The following is a 14,628-nucleotide window of genomic DNA, read 5'->3' on the forward strand; positions in this document are numbered from 1 at the left end:
TAGATAATTTTTGGCTTCACAAAGAAGGCAAGACTTGAATTTAATTTATGAAATAGAGGTTTTGCTTTTATTCAGAAACCATTTTACCCTGGGGGGGGTTAATTTTTTAAAAGATTAATACTTAAGCTAAGCTTTATATTCTCTAAGAATTATCCCTCTTTCAAAATGGCTTGATAAAACACCACTTCCTGTCCAGAGAGGAAGTTATTTTAGCTCAAGGACTGAAATATTTAGCAGATCTTTAGACAAAAGGAACAAATTACATTTCTCTCTGGCTTAAAAAGGGTGCTTGAGCCAGAGGGGGTTAAGAAACCCTCCCTCCTCCCCTTGATGGGGTGGTCTGGAGGGGCAGGGAGGTGTGGGGGTAGGGGTCCTCAGGCTCCCTGGGATGGAGGATCTTTTTTTTTTTTTTTTTTTTTTTTTGGTGGAGATGAAGGGGTGGGTCTATGGTACATCACCTGAGTTGTGGGGTAAATGTAGAGAGTGTCAATCAAAGGCAGAGCTCTCAGAGCTGGGAAGGAGGCTCTAGATGGCGGCTGTGCCTTAGAGAGAGCGCGCTCTGCTCCCTGCCTTCGCCTCACTTTACGCAACTTTCCCTAACTTTCGGGCAGCCTCAGGGGGCCCCCGCAGCCCCCTGCATCTCCTAGTGACTTACTGGGGTCGATTTGAACCTTTTTAAGGGAGAAAAGCAGCTTTTAGGAGCTTTCTTTTCGTGCCTTGTTGGAAAGAAGCAGCCGTACTGAGAGCCCAGGTCGTTGTTTTTTCCAGCTTAGAAGCCATGGCGCACCTCCATTTTTGTGCGCTCTCCTAATGAGGCTTTTTTTCTTCCGGACCCGTTTTAGTATTAATTATTGCTTTATTTTTTTGACCAGTTAACATATTGGAGGATTATTGTATTTATTTTTCGTTTTTGTAACGGAGGATTTTGTTTTTATTTTTAATTATTTGGGATCTGCTATTTTTCTACTACTAGATAGGACTCTTGCTCTGGACCTACTACATGGATCAGGTAAGTCCATGATCGTTAGTGATAATTTTAAAGATTTATATGTATAAGTTTGCTTTATTTTCTGTAAATATGAGAAATTCCTGGATGACGCAATAAGATACAGAGATTGTTATTTGTATCCAGTGTGTTACTTTGAGAAACTTTCCTTATTGATAGTGATGATTTCCTCTGTTCGGTTTATCCGTTTTTGGTTTTTTTTAAGGAAAAAATAGAAATGTTTTGTTTTTTGGTGCTTACCGCTGTTGTATTATAACAATATCGTTACATCGTCAGGACTTTGTTCCTGATAATAAAAACCATCGATAGAAGCTGGGACCTTACCTTTCTTTCAACTTTTGACAGTAAATACCTGGGCACAGGACTTCAAAGCAAACACAGATTCCCCCTCCCCCTTAATATTTAAGAATTAAAAGATGATGAGAAATAAGGACAAAAGCCAAGAGGAGGACAGTTCGCTACACAGCAATGCATCGAGGTATGAGCTATCAACTTTCTTCCTTTTTTCTTTTTTTTTTTGGGGGGGGGAACCTCAGCTTACATTGTTTACCTTGACAGACAGGGAGAGCTGTCTGTTTTATTTTAGTATTTTACTAATTTGAATTCGTTTTTTAAAGCGTGACCTTGAGATTGCTAATATGCCACACCCTAATTTTTTGGTAGCAATTTATGAAAGTTGAGTTGTGACTTAAGGCCTCTTACAGCAGTCAAAAGGTAAGGTACCTTTATTCAAGGGGGCCTTTCCTGCAAACTACAGTTTTTCTGTCAATAAATTTCAGGTTTTAGGTTTTTGTGCTGTAGAAAAATGACCTTGTCGGTTTAGCCATTGCTGCATTGCACCATTTTACATACAAGGCAAATTTTTTCTTTGAAGAATCTAGGATACCCAAACTTGTAACTGAAGGCCATAGAGGAGCCTTGTGGTAGTAAATTATAGTAAATAGACGTTTGAGAAAGTTATATGAATGAAAAAATGTACATTTTAAAATGAAATTGCAAAAAGGACCCTTTGACTGATGCCTCTCAGTTTATATTTTTATTTGACTCTGTATTTCTTTTGATACTCTTGACATTTTAGGAAATTTTGGTAAGATTTATCAAAAACTTTACTCCATGGTTACAGTTCCTACATTTATGAAATCAAACCTGTGATCACAGAAATCCTGGAATACTCTTAATACTTCTCTTTTGTGTTTGTTACTGATTATACTTGTATCATTTTGCATTTAAAATATTTTAAGGTTTGCATTTATATACTTATATTCAGACAGTGCTTTTTGGTTGGTAGATGTGTAGTGTCTTATTTTTGCATTTTAGTTGTAGCTGCTTTAAATTTATTGATTTATTTTGACAGAGTCGCCTGGAATGTTTTATCTTCTGAAGCTTACAAATATACTGTTTGTTCAAATCACGATGTTTCACATTTGTTGGAATATCTTATTAGTGACTAAGTAATAAAGCCTCTCAGATGTTTTGTTGTTACGATCTGTATATTAATTTTTTAAAAGTACATATGAATGCATTTCTTTGACGTGTGTTCTTATAAATTGTCATGTTATGAATTTTAAATCCTACAGTTAAGGATGTGATTAATTATATGATTTTTCCCCCCTCAATTTTGCTTTTACTTTTATAATTTTATAGAAGTAATATTAGGTTAGTGAATTTGAAAGTTTTGTTGAACTGGTTTATTACAAATGTTGAATTTTATTTATGCTTTATTATACTTAAAATAATTTGACCCTTGCTTTTAAAAATACTTTTCCAAATTCTTTTGCAAATTAAGTTGTCACACAATTTGGATTGCTGTCTTTTGAAGTGAATTTGCTCTTGTAATTATAATTACCTAGATTTGATTTAGGACAGAATACTTCTCTACTAATCCTAAACTGATTTTTTTTCTGAAAAGTAACGGTAATTTGAAGAACTAGGAATCCCCAGGTGTATTTGACAAATTATTAAAGATTCAGTACCTAAAATTGTTGCTCCCTTGAGTATGTCTGATTTGCATAGTCTCACATAGGTTTTGGCTTTCTTATGTAGGGTTTGTGGTTAACATCATTGATGAGACTGCCTTCTAATTTAAAAAATTAAGCAGTGTTGCTCTTCTTTCTTTTAATAATTTACTTATACCTAGAAAACTATTTGGAAGTTGTCATGCATCTGCCTGTTGGCAGTGGGAGATTACAGCTTAATAAGGAAGCATGTACTGTTCTTTCAATTGATTTTGTCAGGTAGTTTGAATCACATACCTGATGAATGTTCAAAAATATCTGTGAGACTCCTTGGAGTTTTAAAATAGTTATCTGAAATTGCATACCTTAATACATGTACATAATTATGACATCACTTCCTTTTAAAATTGTAAAGCTTAATGGGATGCTAGTGGTGTTTATTGTGGTAGATGAATGTTAATTTTAGGAAGCTCAAGTTAAGGAGACTGTTCAGGTACTAGTACTTGGTTCCTTAATCTATCACAATTTCTTTGCAAGGACCTAGTTTCCATGGCACAAAGTCTAGCGTTCAGGGAATTCTACAAAAATCACTTTTACAGCCTGAGCCACAAGAGAGGAAGGGAGGAGTTTGCAGGTCAAGTAAACTCTGTTCTGAGAATTAGTTTAGGATCTGAAAGGATTGAGTGCAAGTTTAGGTAAACCTGATACTCACTGTTTCTGGAAATAAGGCAGTGACTTTATAGCTTCTATATAAAGTTTGTTATTCCTGTATTCTTTTGTTAATGCTTTTAACTATGTTATATGTTGTATATCCTGATTTCTGAAGATTAAAAAGTTCACTTTCAAAAATATGATTTCAAAAATACTTGATCTACCTGTAAAGTTTCTAAATATTAAAAGAAAGTTTTAGTGATGGACATACAGAAGCCATATACCACACACTTCTTTCCTAAATAATTGTCAGTGGGGTAACGAGTAATATTGAAGCTTGGAAGCAGGAGACCAGGGAATGTGAATGGACCTGTGTGCACACAAAGGTTCTGTGTGTTCTAGGGCGCTGCGTTTGCAGTTTTATCTAAAGAACTGAGACAGTTGATTAAATTTATCTCTGAATCGTCTGCCTTTGAACCAGATTTATTTTGACAACCTGCGGTGCGGCAAAAACCTGCTTTTTAATCCTTTTAAGCAGTTATGCCGAAAGACTGGGGCTAATTAGAAATGGCATAATGCAGTTGCTCGGGACTGAACAGGCAGTTTTTAAGTGGCAGCCATTTTATGATGCTGATAATTCTTAAGAATCGGGATTTTTGAGAAGAATCAAAATCGAATGTAAACTTGAAATACCAAAACTCATTCCCCCCCGTCAGCCTTCCGGTTTTTTGGTTCTGTGGTGCTAAAATAAAGGGCAACTTGGTAGTTAGCGCGGGCAGCAGCTCTGTGAGCCCCTGGCATCTTGGTGCAGGTCCAGCTCAGTCACAAAATGGCTGTTCCTTTGTGCCGCAGCGCTGACAGACATACTGCATTGCACTGTGTACTCGCCAAACAGCAGGAAGTTGCCGTGCCGAGTTCAAAGGCCGGCCGGCGCCGGCGCCGGCGCCGGCTGCTGATTGGCTGTGCGCACGCCTGGTAACAGCGGGTCAACAGCGGCGGCCCCCGGCAGGCCCCGCCCCGCGACGTCAGGCGCGTCGTCTCGCCCCTGGGAGGGGCGAACGCAGTGACGTTGGGCTGCGTGCGCCGCCGGGGTGCTTCCTGGCGGTCCAGCGAGCCCGCGGCCTTGGGGCGGAGGGTCGGAAGGGGAAGGGGCCGAGCTGCGGCCGGGGCTTTCCGGGGGCGGGCGCCTCCGGGCCGGTTCGCTTCGGCGGTCCTCTGCGCCCTCCCCTCTAGCCGTCCGCACCCTGCGGCGTGTGTTCCTCGGCCCGTCCCTCGGAAGGGCGCTCGTTTCTTAGGAGCCGCTTCTACTTTGGGACAAAGTAAAAGCCGCTGATCGCAAAACCTGTGGGGTTTGACTTTTTTTTTCCCGCTTTCCTTTCTCCTATCCTAGCGGAATTTTTTTCTTTTTTCCTTTTCCCGTTCAGTGAAGAGATTAGTGAGCTTAATCTTACCATCACTGACCAAAACCTTTTCTCTGTCAGGAAATATTTTTGTTGAAAGTGAGACGTCCCAGCGGGTGTCAAGCTGGTGTCTAATCATGGCTCATAAACCAAGGGACGGTTGTGTGAACTTGTCCCCCTGCATTTTTACTTGGTACCGCACATTTTCTCAGTTGGCATTTGATGGAGGAAAACTCAGGTCAGTATGTGCAAAGCGATTTATTTTTAAGATTACGGGATACGTAGAAACCAGTGTTAGGAGTTTCCACTTACCAAGACGACGTTAACTTCAAAAATGACAGAAAACAGCATGTGAGGCACCCGTTAGTGTGCACGCAAGTGTTAGGAAGGAAACCGCTCCTTCCAGGTGTTGGTAGCAGTTTGCCAAGGAGCCGCGACTCCCCGAAACTCAGTTGATGGAACGAAGCCCCTGGAAGGCCTTGGAAACCTCTCAAGCCCCCCGTTCTTGGGTGTTCTAACTCGGTCCTGGTAACGGTTAACAAACTGCTTTGGTTGTGTCCGGTCTGGTTGGGAAAGCTTTGGCAAGGATCTCTGGCTCTAAAAAACAAAAAACAAAAAACAAAACCCTAGTTCAGCAACGATTATTTCATGATTGAGTCACAAGTAATGGATTTAAGCACGAAGAGAAGGCTGTACTATGTTTTCCTACCGTGCCCTGACGAAAAGGTGTTGTTTCCCCCCCTCTGCCATTGGAGTGCTGTTAGCAGTCACGGGAGGGAGTCGTCAGGTACTGACTGGGCCATATCTCAGAAGGTCCTTCCTGAGTGAGAGAGGCTGCCTCCAGAGAGATGTGGATTGTAGGTAGACAGGTTTACCTGGGCATCTTTTACGTTTCCGAAGGAACTTTAAAAAAGTTAAAATTTGCCATAGTAGTTGGCTTTGTAGGTTCACACGATTTTGAAGCTTTTGGAAGAATCATCTTTTGAATAGCTTATAGAAACTTTAGGTGAAACTGGAATTTTGGTTCTATAGACTTGCCTGTCAGGTTTAATAAGAGATTCTTAAATTATGTTCTCAGGTATAAATTACATATACAAGAATTAGCTTTAGAGGTGAATACTTGTAGAACTTGACCATTTAACTGGAGCTTCAAACCTCAGAAGTGCGTTTAAAGCAACAAGAAAGAAGACTCTTCTTGTGTATTGAGGTTGGATTCTGGTTAGTTGTATAAATTTTTTACTATTTGCTGAATGTCTTTAAATTCCTAAAAACTGGAAGAGAAGTAGTATTGCAGTCATGTTTGAAGATATAAACTACTTTGTTGAAGATGTTTTAACCCAAAATGATATTATTAACATGTGAGTTAAAATTTATATTACGATAACAGCAATTTATTTACAAACTGTTTGCTTGCCACTTGGAGCCAGTGAACTTTTTAAAGAACCAGAGTAATTAGGTCTGTTCATTAAGACTTCTGAGCGTTTTTCCTTCTGTGCAGAGAATGGCAAAAAATGGCAAGAAAAATGTTGATTTAATCTCTTTTCTGTGGCTTATTTATTTTTTAAAAAAGATTTTATTTATTCATGAGTGATGTGCAGAGAGAGGCTGAGACACAGGCAGAGGGAGAAGCAGGCTCCTCACTGGGAGCCCGATGTAGGACCCGATCCCATGAACCGGGATCATTGCCTGAGGCAAAGGCAGATGCTCAACCACTGACCTGAGCCATGCAGGGGGGTCCCTCTGTGGCTTCTTTTAAAACCTACATGGCACCTTGAAAATTAAAATCTGTAAAGATTAAGTCCTCACAGGAACATGGTTAAACAGTATTTGATGGATTTTGTGAAAGTTTTAGCAAGTTCTGGTTTGAGAGGTGAATCTGGAAGTTGAATTTTTTTCTGACAGTATCTGACACAGATTTTATTTTATTTTTTTCAGAGACAGTGTGGACAGGGGGAGGGGCAGAGGGAGAGGAAAGAGAATCTTAAGCCGGCTCCATGTTCAGCTAGGATCCCAACTTGGGACTCAGTCTCATTACTCTGAGATCATGAGTCTGACACTCAACTGACTAGGCCACCTGGGCACCTCTCAGATTTTTTTTTTTTTTTAAAGATTTTATCTATCTATTCTGACAGAGAGGCAGAGACATAGGCAGAGGGAGAAGCAGGCTCCCTGTAGGGAGCCTGATGTGGAACTCTATCCCAGGACCCTGGGATTACAACCTGAGCCACCCAGTTGTCCCACCTCTCACAGATTTTATAATTAGTTTACTCCTCTCCTTTCTCTTATATGGCAAATTCCTAATGATTGTGAGATACTTTTTGAGGCCTCTGGGATTTCCAAACTCCTATCCTTTCTCCCATAAAATGTGGCAGGGTAAACTTGTTCCTGACAAAAATTGAGTGTTCTGTGTGATACCTAGTAAGTTTTTTCTGGTTATGACCTTTTAAAAAAGTTAAAAAACAAAAAAAGTTTTTAAGACCCTTTAGGTTCTTCCTGCAAATCTTATAACTCAAGAACTCAGTTGGCTTTCTTGAGGGGTGGGGGTCACAAACATATTATTTATTTACTTTTTTTTTTTTTAAAGTTTTATTTATTTGGGGATCCCTGGGTGGCTCAGAGGTTCAGCACCTGCCTTTGGCCCAGGGTGTGATCCTGGAGTCCCCGGATCGAGTCCTGCGTCAGGCTCCCGGCATGGAGCCTGCTTCTCCCTCCGCCTGTGTCTCTGCCTCTCTCTCTCCCGTGTGCTCTCTGTCTCTCTGTCTCTCTCTCTATCATGAACAAATAAATAAAATCTTTAAAAAAAATAAAGTTTTATTTATTTGACAGCAGAAGCAGAGGAACAGCAGAAGGAGAGGGAGAAGCAGGCTCTCTACTGAGCTCTTGCAGGGCTCAATCCCAGGACCCTGGGATCATGATTTGAGCCAAAGGCAGACACTTAAGTGACTGAGCCACCCAGACGTCCCATGTTGACCAATTTATGCTGAGTGCTTGTTATCCTAGCTGTTCAGTTGTCTCCTGCCTTCTAGCCCACCCCCAGGCATTGAATTCAAATTTATACCTTAGCAAAATTGCTAATTGCTGCTGTTTTGGAGCTTTAGTGTTAGTGTAAAGCCAGAACAATAGAAGTTGACTAAGTCATCAAATACCCATCAAACCAAATACCATCAAATAGACTTAAGGTCTATCCAATGTTTATTTTGTAATCCGTAATGTAGTACAGTGTGAGAACACATTGTTTATATGTCTGCTATGACCTTTCGACTTAAGTGTTTAAAGTTTAATTGACAGGGCAAGTCTGGGGACAGACTTTCTAAAAAGCTCGAGTGCAGTTTATGAGGTGAGGAACGAGCTTTTTGCTTTGTGAAATAAATCATGGAGAACCTAGGTGTATGGAAGCCTTTCATGGTACATTTTGAAACAGTTCGTATGTAGTATTTTAGTGTTAAGATACTTGGTTAGGGTTACCTTTTTTGGTTAATTCAGTGACCTTATCAGGATTATATTCCATACTGAAAAGAACTGTAAATTCCCTTTACTGGAGAGTTCCCATAGTTTGGGGAAATGCTGCCGAGGAGCCTTGGCTAAGGTCCTGATTTTATGCTTTGGATTCGATATAATGAGTTATTTTGTTGTTTGTGGTGGGTTTAATTGTTAACTTCTGTGCCTGGCAAGAGCTGTGAACCTAATACACACCAGTGTGACGTTTACTTGAATACTGAAATTTTTTTTCCCAATTTAGGCCCATGATGTCTACTGTTGGACTTGCAGAATTCTCACTTAAAAAATGTGGATAATGATAATCTTCTTGGGGTTATGAAGTCAAGTAACATAAAGCCTATAAAGTGCTTGTTAGCAAATAACCTGTTACATTGAAAGTGCTCTTTAAATGTAAGCAATGAGTACTATTTTACTTCTAATGCTTTATCTTACTTTCTTACCTCTCCCTCTGCACTTATTCCCTTGTTAAGAGTCATACTGTTCCTGAGAGTAGAGGTTGGTGTCCTGGCCTCCCATGAGAGATCCATTAGGCCTAATCTAGGCCCCTTTCCCCTCCTGCTGATACAGGTATCTGTCTAAATCATTCTAAAATGATTTTAGAAGGCAAGTCCTCTTTTAGTTAGCTGAAACCTTAGGTGTATTTTGTAGTTAATCCTCTCTTAGAATTTTCTTCTGAGACAGCCAGCCTTTTGAAGGGAGTGTTTGATGCTTTCTGGACCAGAACAGCTTCTTGTTGTGTGCTTGTGAGTCACAGTGCAACTGTGGGCAGTCACTCTGAGTAGATATCTTACCTCCCTTCTGGAGCAAGTGGTTATTGCCCTGGTTTACCCTCTCAAGCTGTGCAGGAGTGAACAATGAATACCAAGGAGCAATGCTGTTTGGATACAGATGTAACTGCAATAATACTTAAAACTAATGCCCACTTGGCAGCGGCTTGCTCTTCCTAATCCACCTTCATCATAGCACCATATATCTGACTTAACATAATGCCCAAAGTCCAATATTATTCTGCTTTAGCTGTAGTCTGGGTTTAAGATTTCTGTATTGTTGGTCTTCTTAATGTTATTCATTTCCCATTCCTTATGGTTTGTGGGTTGAGTTCTATTATTTGTTCCTATAGCAGACCCTGGAGAGTGCATCTAAAAAGACTCAAGTCTAGCCCAGTTCTCTAGGATTGAGTTAATTTTCCAAAGCCCTCCATGCATTTTAAATGTGCATGTATTTCCACAGGTTTGCATGTGTTTTGATTCTTTTGACAGAGAACCTCTTGTTGGATTCCTTTCTAACCCTTGGTGTTCCTGTTGCCTCTCTTATTTTTTTTCTCCTTGTCCCTTTAGGGCAATTTTACCAGTAGCTTGCATTTGGAGGTCTGGAAGGGAAAAGTGGGTGGGGTGCTGATAAGGGTGGTTGTTTGTGTCTTGATGGAAGAGGGACATTTTCTGCACTAAATGTTATGCCAGACCCAGCAGTAGTGTATGGTGATAGAATTTTTCACCCCCAAGGTTTTTGAATTCTTGTCCTAATTGCTTTAAATCCTAGTGCTGTCACTTCCTTACTATAATTCTCCACTTATGCCCTTTTTAGATCCTTCTAAAAGTTTGGATTCCAGAATTAACTTTGAATGCAGTGACATTCCATTCAGAATTCCCTTTCCCTCAAGCTGATACAAGTAACTGTCTAATGCAGTGTATGTGGGCTCTGCTGGTTGGAATAGGGTTTGTTACACATTGGTGGGTTGTGAATTGTCACCAGCATTAAAAAAGTAAAATAGAATAGAATATGATAATAAACCTTATGGAATGGCATGTGTATGGCTTATTTCTAAGTTCAGCAGTATCCATAATGTTGGTAATCTTTCATTTGGATTTTATCATAGGGAAAAGCAGTATGTAGTAAGAATTTTATGGGAAAATACTGGAGTAGATTTATGCTTTTGACTACTTGCTCTTGTGTCAGGCACATTCCTTTTTTTTTTTTTTTTTTAAGATTTTATTCATTTATTCATGAGAGACACAGAGACACAGGCAGAGGGAAAAGCAGGCTCCATGAGGGGAGCCCGATATGGGACTCCATCCCGGGACTCCAGGATCACGCCCTGGGTCGAAGGCAAGCACTAAACCACTGAGCCACCCAGGGATCCCCCCCCCCCCCCCCCGGGTCAGGCACTATTTTAAGGTGTCTTTTTGTTTTTTTGTTTTTTTTTTTTTTTTATGTGCATTTTATTTATTTATTTTTTTTTAATTTTTTTTTTTAAGATTTTTTTTAATTTTTATTTATTTATTTTATGATAGTCACAGAGAGAGAGAGAGAGAGAGGCAGAGACACAGGCGGAGGGAGAAGCAGGCTCCATGCACCGGGAGCCCAACGTGGGATTCGATCCTGGGTCTCCAGGATCGTGCCCTGGGCCAAAGGCAGGCGCCAAACCACTGCGCCACCCAGGGATCCGATGTGCATTTTATTTAATGTGGTTAGTGTAGCAGAAATGCTACTGACCTGCCACTGGTTAGCCAGTTCCCCAAATTAACTGTCCCAGAGCACTCTCCCTTTGAAGGCCTGTGGGTGGTCCCGCATCTTGCTGAGCTCTTTCATTCCCATCCCATTGTGTTCCTTCATTTGAGTCATACGTAAAAAGATTTGCAGATTCTTCTCAAATTTGTTTATGCTGGTTTTGCAGGTAATTTTGCATTTCAGTAACATACCAAACTAGTGGACGAGGTAATTGTGAGAGAGAGAGTTCAGTGAAAACTAAGTTGTTTGTTTTGGAAAAACACAGTAACTGTCATTTATAGTGCCTACTATGAGCCTGGAATTCGTATATGGGTTAATTTGGGTAATCTTCACAAGCCTATGAGGTAGATGCGATTACCCTCCCTATTTTGCTAGAAAACTCAGGCATTAGGGGGAAGGAGTAAATGGTAGAATTAGATTCAAACACTGGTAGTTTGGTTCCAGGGGTCACTTAAGCATTTTGTCGAAAATTACCATCAAATTAGATGGCTAAGAGGAAACTGTAGAGTAAGGGAAAAATGTAAAAATCGAATTATTCTGTATGCTCTTTTCTCATAAAAACTGTGTTTTAAAGAAACCGAAAACTCAAAATCTCAATGCATTGTAGGGTTAATGGGCACCAGAAACTCAGTGCTGCTCAAAAGTCATTGTTTTGGATAAATAATTTCTAGTTAAAATGTGGCTGCTTTAAGTGATTCCCATGGGGGTGGTTGGGGACTCGTGATAAAAGAAGGGTGGATGGGAGGGGGAGGTACTGGAAATCTCAGAAGATCTTTTTGCAGTCCTGACTCCCATTGCCCCCCACACGCTTTGGATTTGGCAACAGATTATGAAGACTGGGTTTCTAATTTGTTGTCTTGTTCTAAACTTAGTTCTCCTACTTAACTTCCAAATACCCTTTGCATCAGAATCATTTGAGAATTTTTTTTTTTTTTTAAACAGGCCCAGGGGCACCTGCGGGGCTCAGTGGTTGAGCATCTGCCTTTGGCTCAGGGCATGATCTTGGGGTCCTGAACTCAAGTCCCTTTTCAGGCTCCCTGCAGGGAGTCTGCTTCTCCCTCTGCTTATGTCTCTGCCGCTCTCTCCATGTCTCTCATGAATAAATAAAGTCTTAAAAAATAAAACAGGCCCCATACCTGATTGGATTTTAGGTGTTCTGTATGTAGTAGGGCAGGGGCGATCATGGGCATTGTCATGGCATTCCAGGTGAGTGTATTAGGTAGCCAGGGATGGAAACCATTGTTCTCTAGACATGCAGTGAAAGGAAATAGCTCTAGTGTCTTCAGTTTCAGTAGAGGTTATTTGACATTCAAATAGAGACATTCAAATAGTGTCTGGCTGATAAGCTGTAATTTTGAGGAAGGTGAGTGATAGGTCAAATTCTGCATTTCCCTTGCTTGATTTACCAATAAAAATAAAAAATTGCTCCCTTTGAAGTTAGCTTTATAAAGGCATGTAAGTCCTCAGATTTACTTGTTAAGAGTCACTTGAGTGATTGTTAAACATATTCCCAGCCTTTCTCCTGGAAGTTTGAATTCAGTCAGGTCTGGGAGGTCCCAACCCAGGAACCTGTATGTTGAACACCAACCACGGTTGTTTCTTGTGCGGAGGCTTGAGGCTGGTTTGGGAAACAAGGGCTAATTAGGACAGAAATTTGGGTCTCTGTTCTCCTTTTTAGCTGTAAGATCTTGGGCGGGAACCTCTGAACTTGTTTCTTTATCCTTTAGAAAAGGAGAAAGGGTAGACTATGTGTGTGTCTCTTACGGAAGTTTAGAATGAAATAAAGCAGTAGTTTCCTTCTTGGGACATCCCCCCTTCCTGACTTTTGGCAGTGTCTGGAGATATTTTTGGTTGGGGCTGGGGTGCACCTGGTATCTGCTTGGAGGAGGCTAGGGATGCTGCGTAAATGTCTTAGAACATGTAAGGACAGCCTCCCACAACAGAAAATGAATTATCTGGCCCCAAATGTCAGTAATGCCATGCTTCAGAAACTGTGGTCTAAAACATTTGGCAAAATGCTTGCCACAGTGAATATTGATTGTTACTAAGAAAGTTGAGGGAGTCCTCACCATTAGTATTGCTTTTTCTGTGGCTTGATTCAGGGACCCCACTTAGGTCATATGACTTTGGGTAGAAGTAATTGGCTATTGAGGTTATTAGCATTCTGGCTTTTTAAGCCCTCTTTGAATGTTGGGGTTGCTACCTTATGGAAGTCTAGAGATTTATAGCCTAGAAGTAAGGAAAGATGAGACTCAAAGGGCTGCAAGGAATTTGTGGTCAAACTAGTTCATCTGTCCTCAGGGCTCTAAAATATACCACTTGAGATGGTGGGTTATAGGAAGAGCTTTCTTTCTCCCCCTTTAACTACTTGTCCTGTTCTTATATGATCCTTAGTGCATTAGCAGATCTGAATTGGGTAGATGTTCATAAAGTGGTTATCTGGTTTTTACCTCATCCAGGCTCCTTGCTCTAATTCACTTCTTCCTGGTGGTATATGTCCATGGATGCTTCCTGAACTGTTTATTTGATGCTTCTGGAGCTATTTAGGACTACTCAGTATTAATTGGTTATGGGGGAGCAGAGGTAGTATGATGAAGACAAGGTGACTTCTGGTACCAGTTGAAGATGTTAGGAGCATGCTTATTACAGGTGGATGTTTTTCCCTTGTTAGCACTGAATTTCTGAATCTGAGAGACTTTGCCTTTTACCCCCTGAAACTGGAAGTAGCTTTTTGTGTGCTTTTTTTTTTTTTTTCTTTTTGAATGTACACCTTTTTTCTGGAAAGAAGAGCCATGGTTTTAAAACAGTGTTTGAAGTAACTTCCAGGGATCCCTGGGTGGCTCAGTGGTTTAGCGCCTGCCTTCGGCCCAGGGCCTGATCCTGGAGTCCTGGGATCGAGTCTCACATCACGCTCCTTCCATGGAGCCTGCTTCTTCCTCTGCCTGTGCCTCTGGCTCTCTCTATCATGAAAAAATAAATGAAATCTTTAAAAAAAAAAAAAAAAAAGTAACTTCCAGCACTGTCAGACCTCAGGAAGATCTGCTTCTGAATAGTGATCAATTCTGCAAGTCTTTTTTGAGAAATTCAGAAAAGCTCAGAAAAATTCAAAGAATACAGTTTAAAGTTCTAAACAAATTAGATATGGCTAAAATCCTGTTTATTATGCCTTCTCTTTAGTTATGGTCATGAACTTGACATATAAAAAACTTGACATTTTAAAAATGTACCTGGTTTGCATAATGGGTTTTGTGTTTTAAAAGTCCAATAGTTTTGCAATTGTTGGTGTTGATGTTTATAGATCTAATCCATTCCTAGTCTAATTTGTTAATTGCAGAGTATGAATCTAGATTAGATTAATTCCTTTATTAAGGAATTAATGGTCTTTATGAGCAGAGCTGTGAATTTTTATACTTCCACTTCTTGCACAAATTTAATAATGTGTCTGCTTTTATATACCCATAGATCAAATTGCATGATTCATATGCATATTTGTAGGTTTACTGGAAAATGGCAAGTTGCTTTGCAGTGCCTCTGCCAATTGCTTTTTCAGTAATGGTGTATCATTACTATCTTGCCTATTTTCTCCACATCACTTAGTATTATCATACAT

At 40.2% G+C, this 14,628-nt stretch overlaps 1 protein-coding gene across 5 annotated transcripts in view; it reads left to right on the forward strand.

Moving 5' to 3' along the window:
* Positions 1 to 491: 491 nt before the first annotated feature.
* CHD2 (chromodomain helicase DNA binding protein 2) overlaps positions 492 to 14,628 on the forward strand; it is a 121,088-nt gene continuing 106,951 nt past the window's right edge. For 2 of the 5 annotated variants that reach the window (XM_055326041.1, XM_055326040.1), the window contains exon 1: positions 4,916 to 5,250. In XM_055326041.1, the coding sequence (XP_055182016.1) occupies positions 5,150 to 5,250 (101 nt within the window). In that variant the 5' untranslated portion in view covers positions 4,916 to 5,149. Of the gene's footprint in view, positions 1,010 to 1,351; positions 1,485 to 4,868; positions 5,251 to 14,628 lie in introns of those variants that run through there. The other 3 variants (XM_055326039.1, XM_055326042.1, XM_055326038.1) reach the window with 3 other exon arrangements.

This window comes from Nyctereutes procyonoides, unplaced genomic scaffold (assembly GCF_905146905.1).
Source record: "Nyctereutes procyonoides isolate TBG_1078 unplaced genomic scaffold, NYPRO_anot_genome, whole genome shotgun sequence".
Taxonomy (NCBI): Eukaryota; Metazoa; Chordata; class Mammalia; order Carnivora; family Canidae; genus Nyctereutes; species Nyctereutes procyonoides.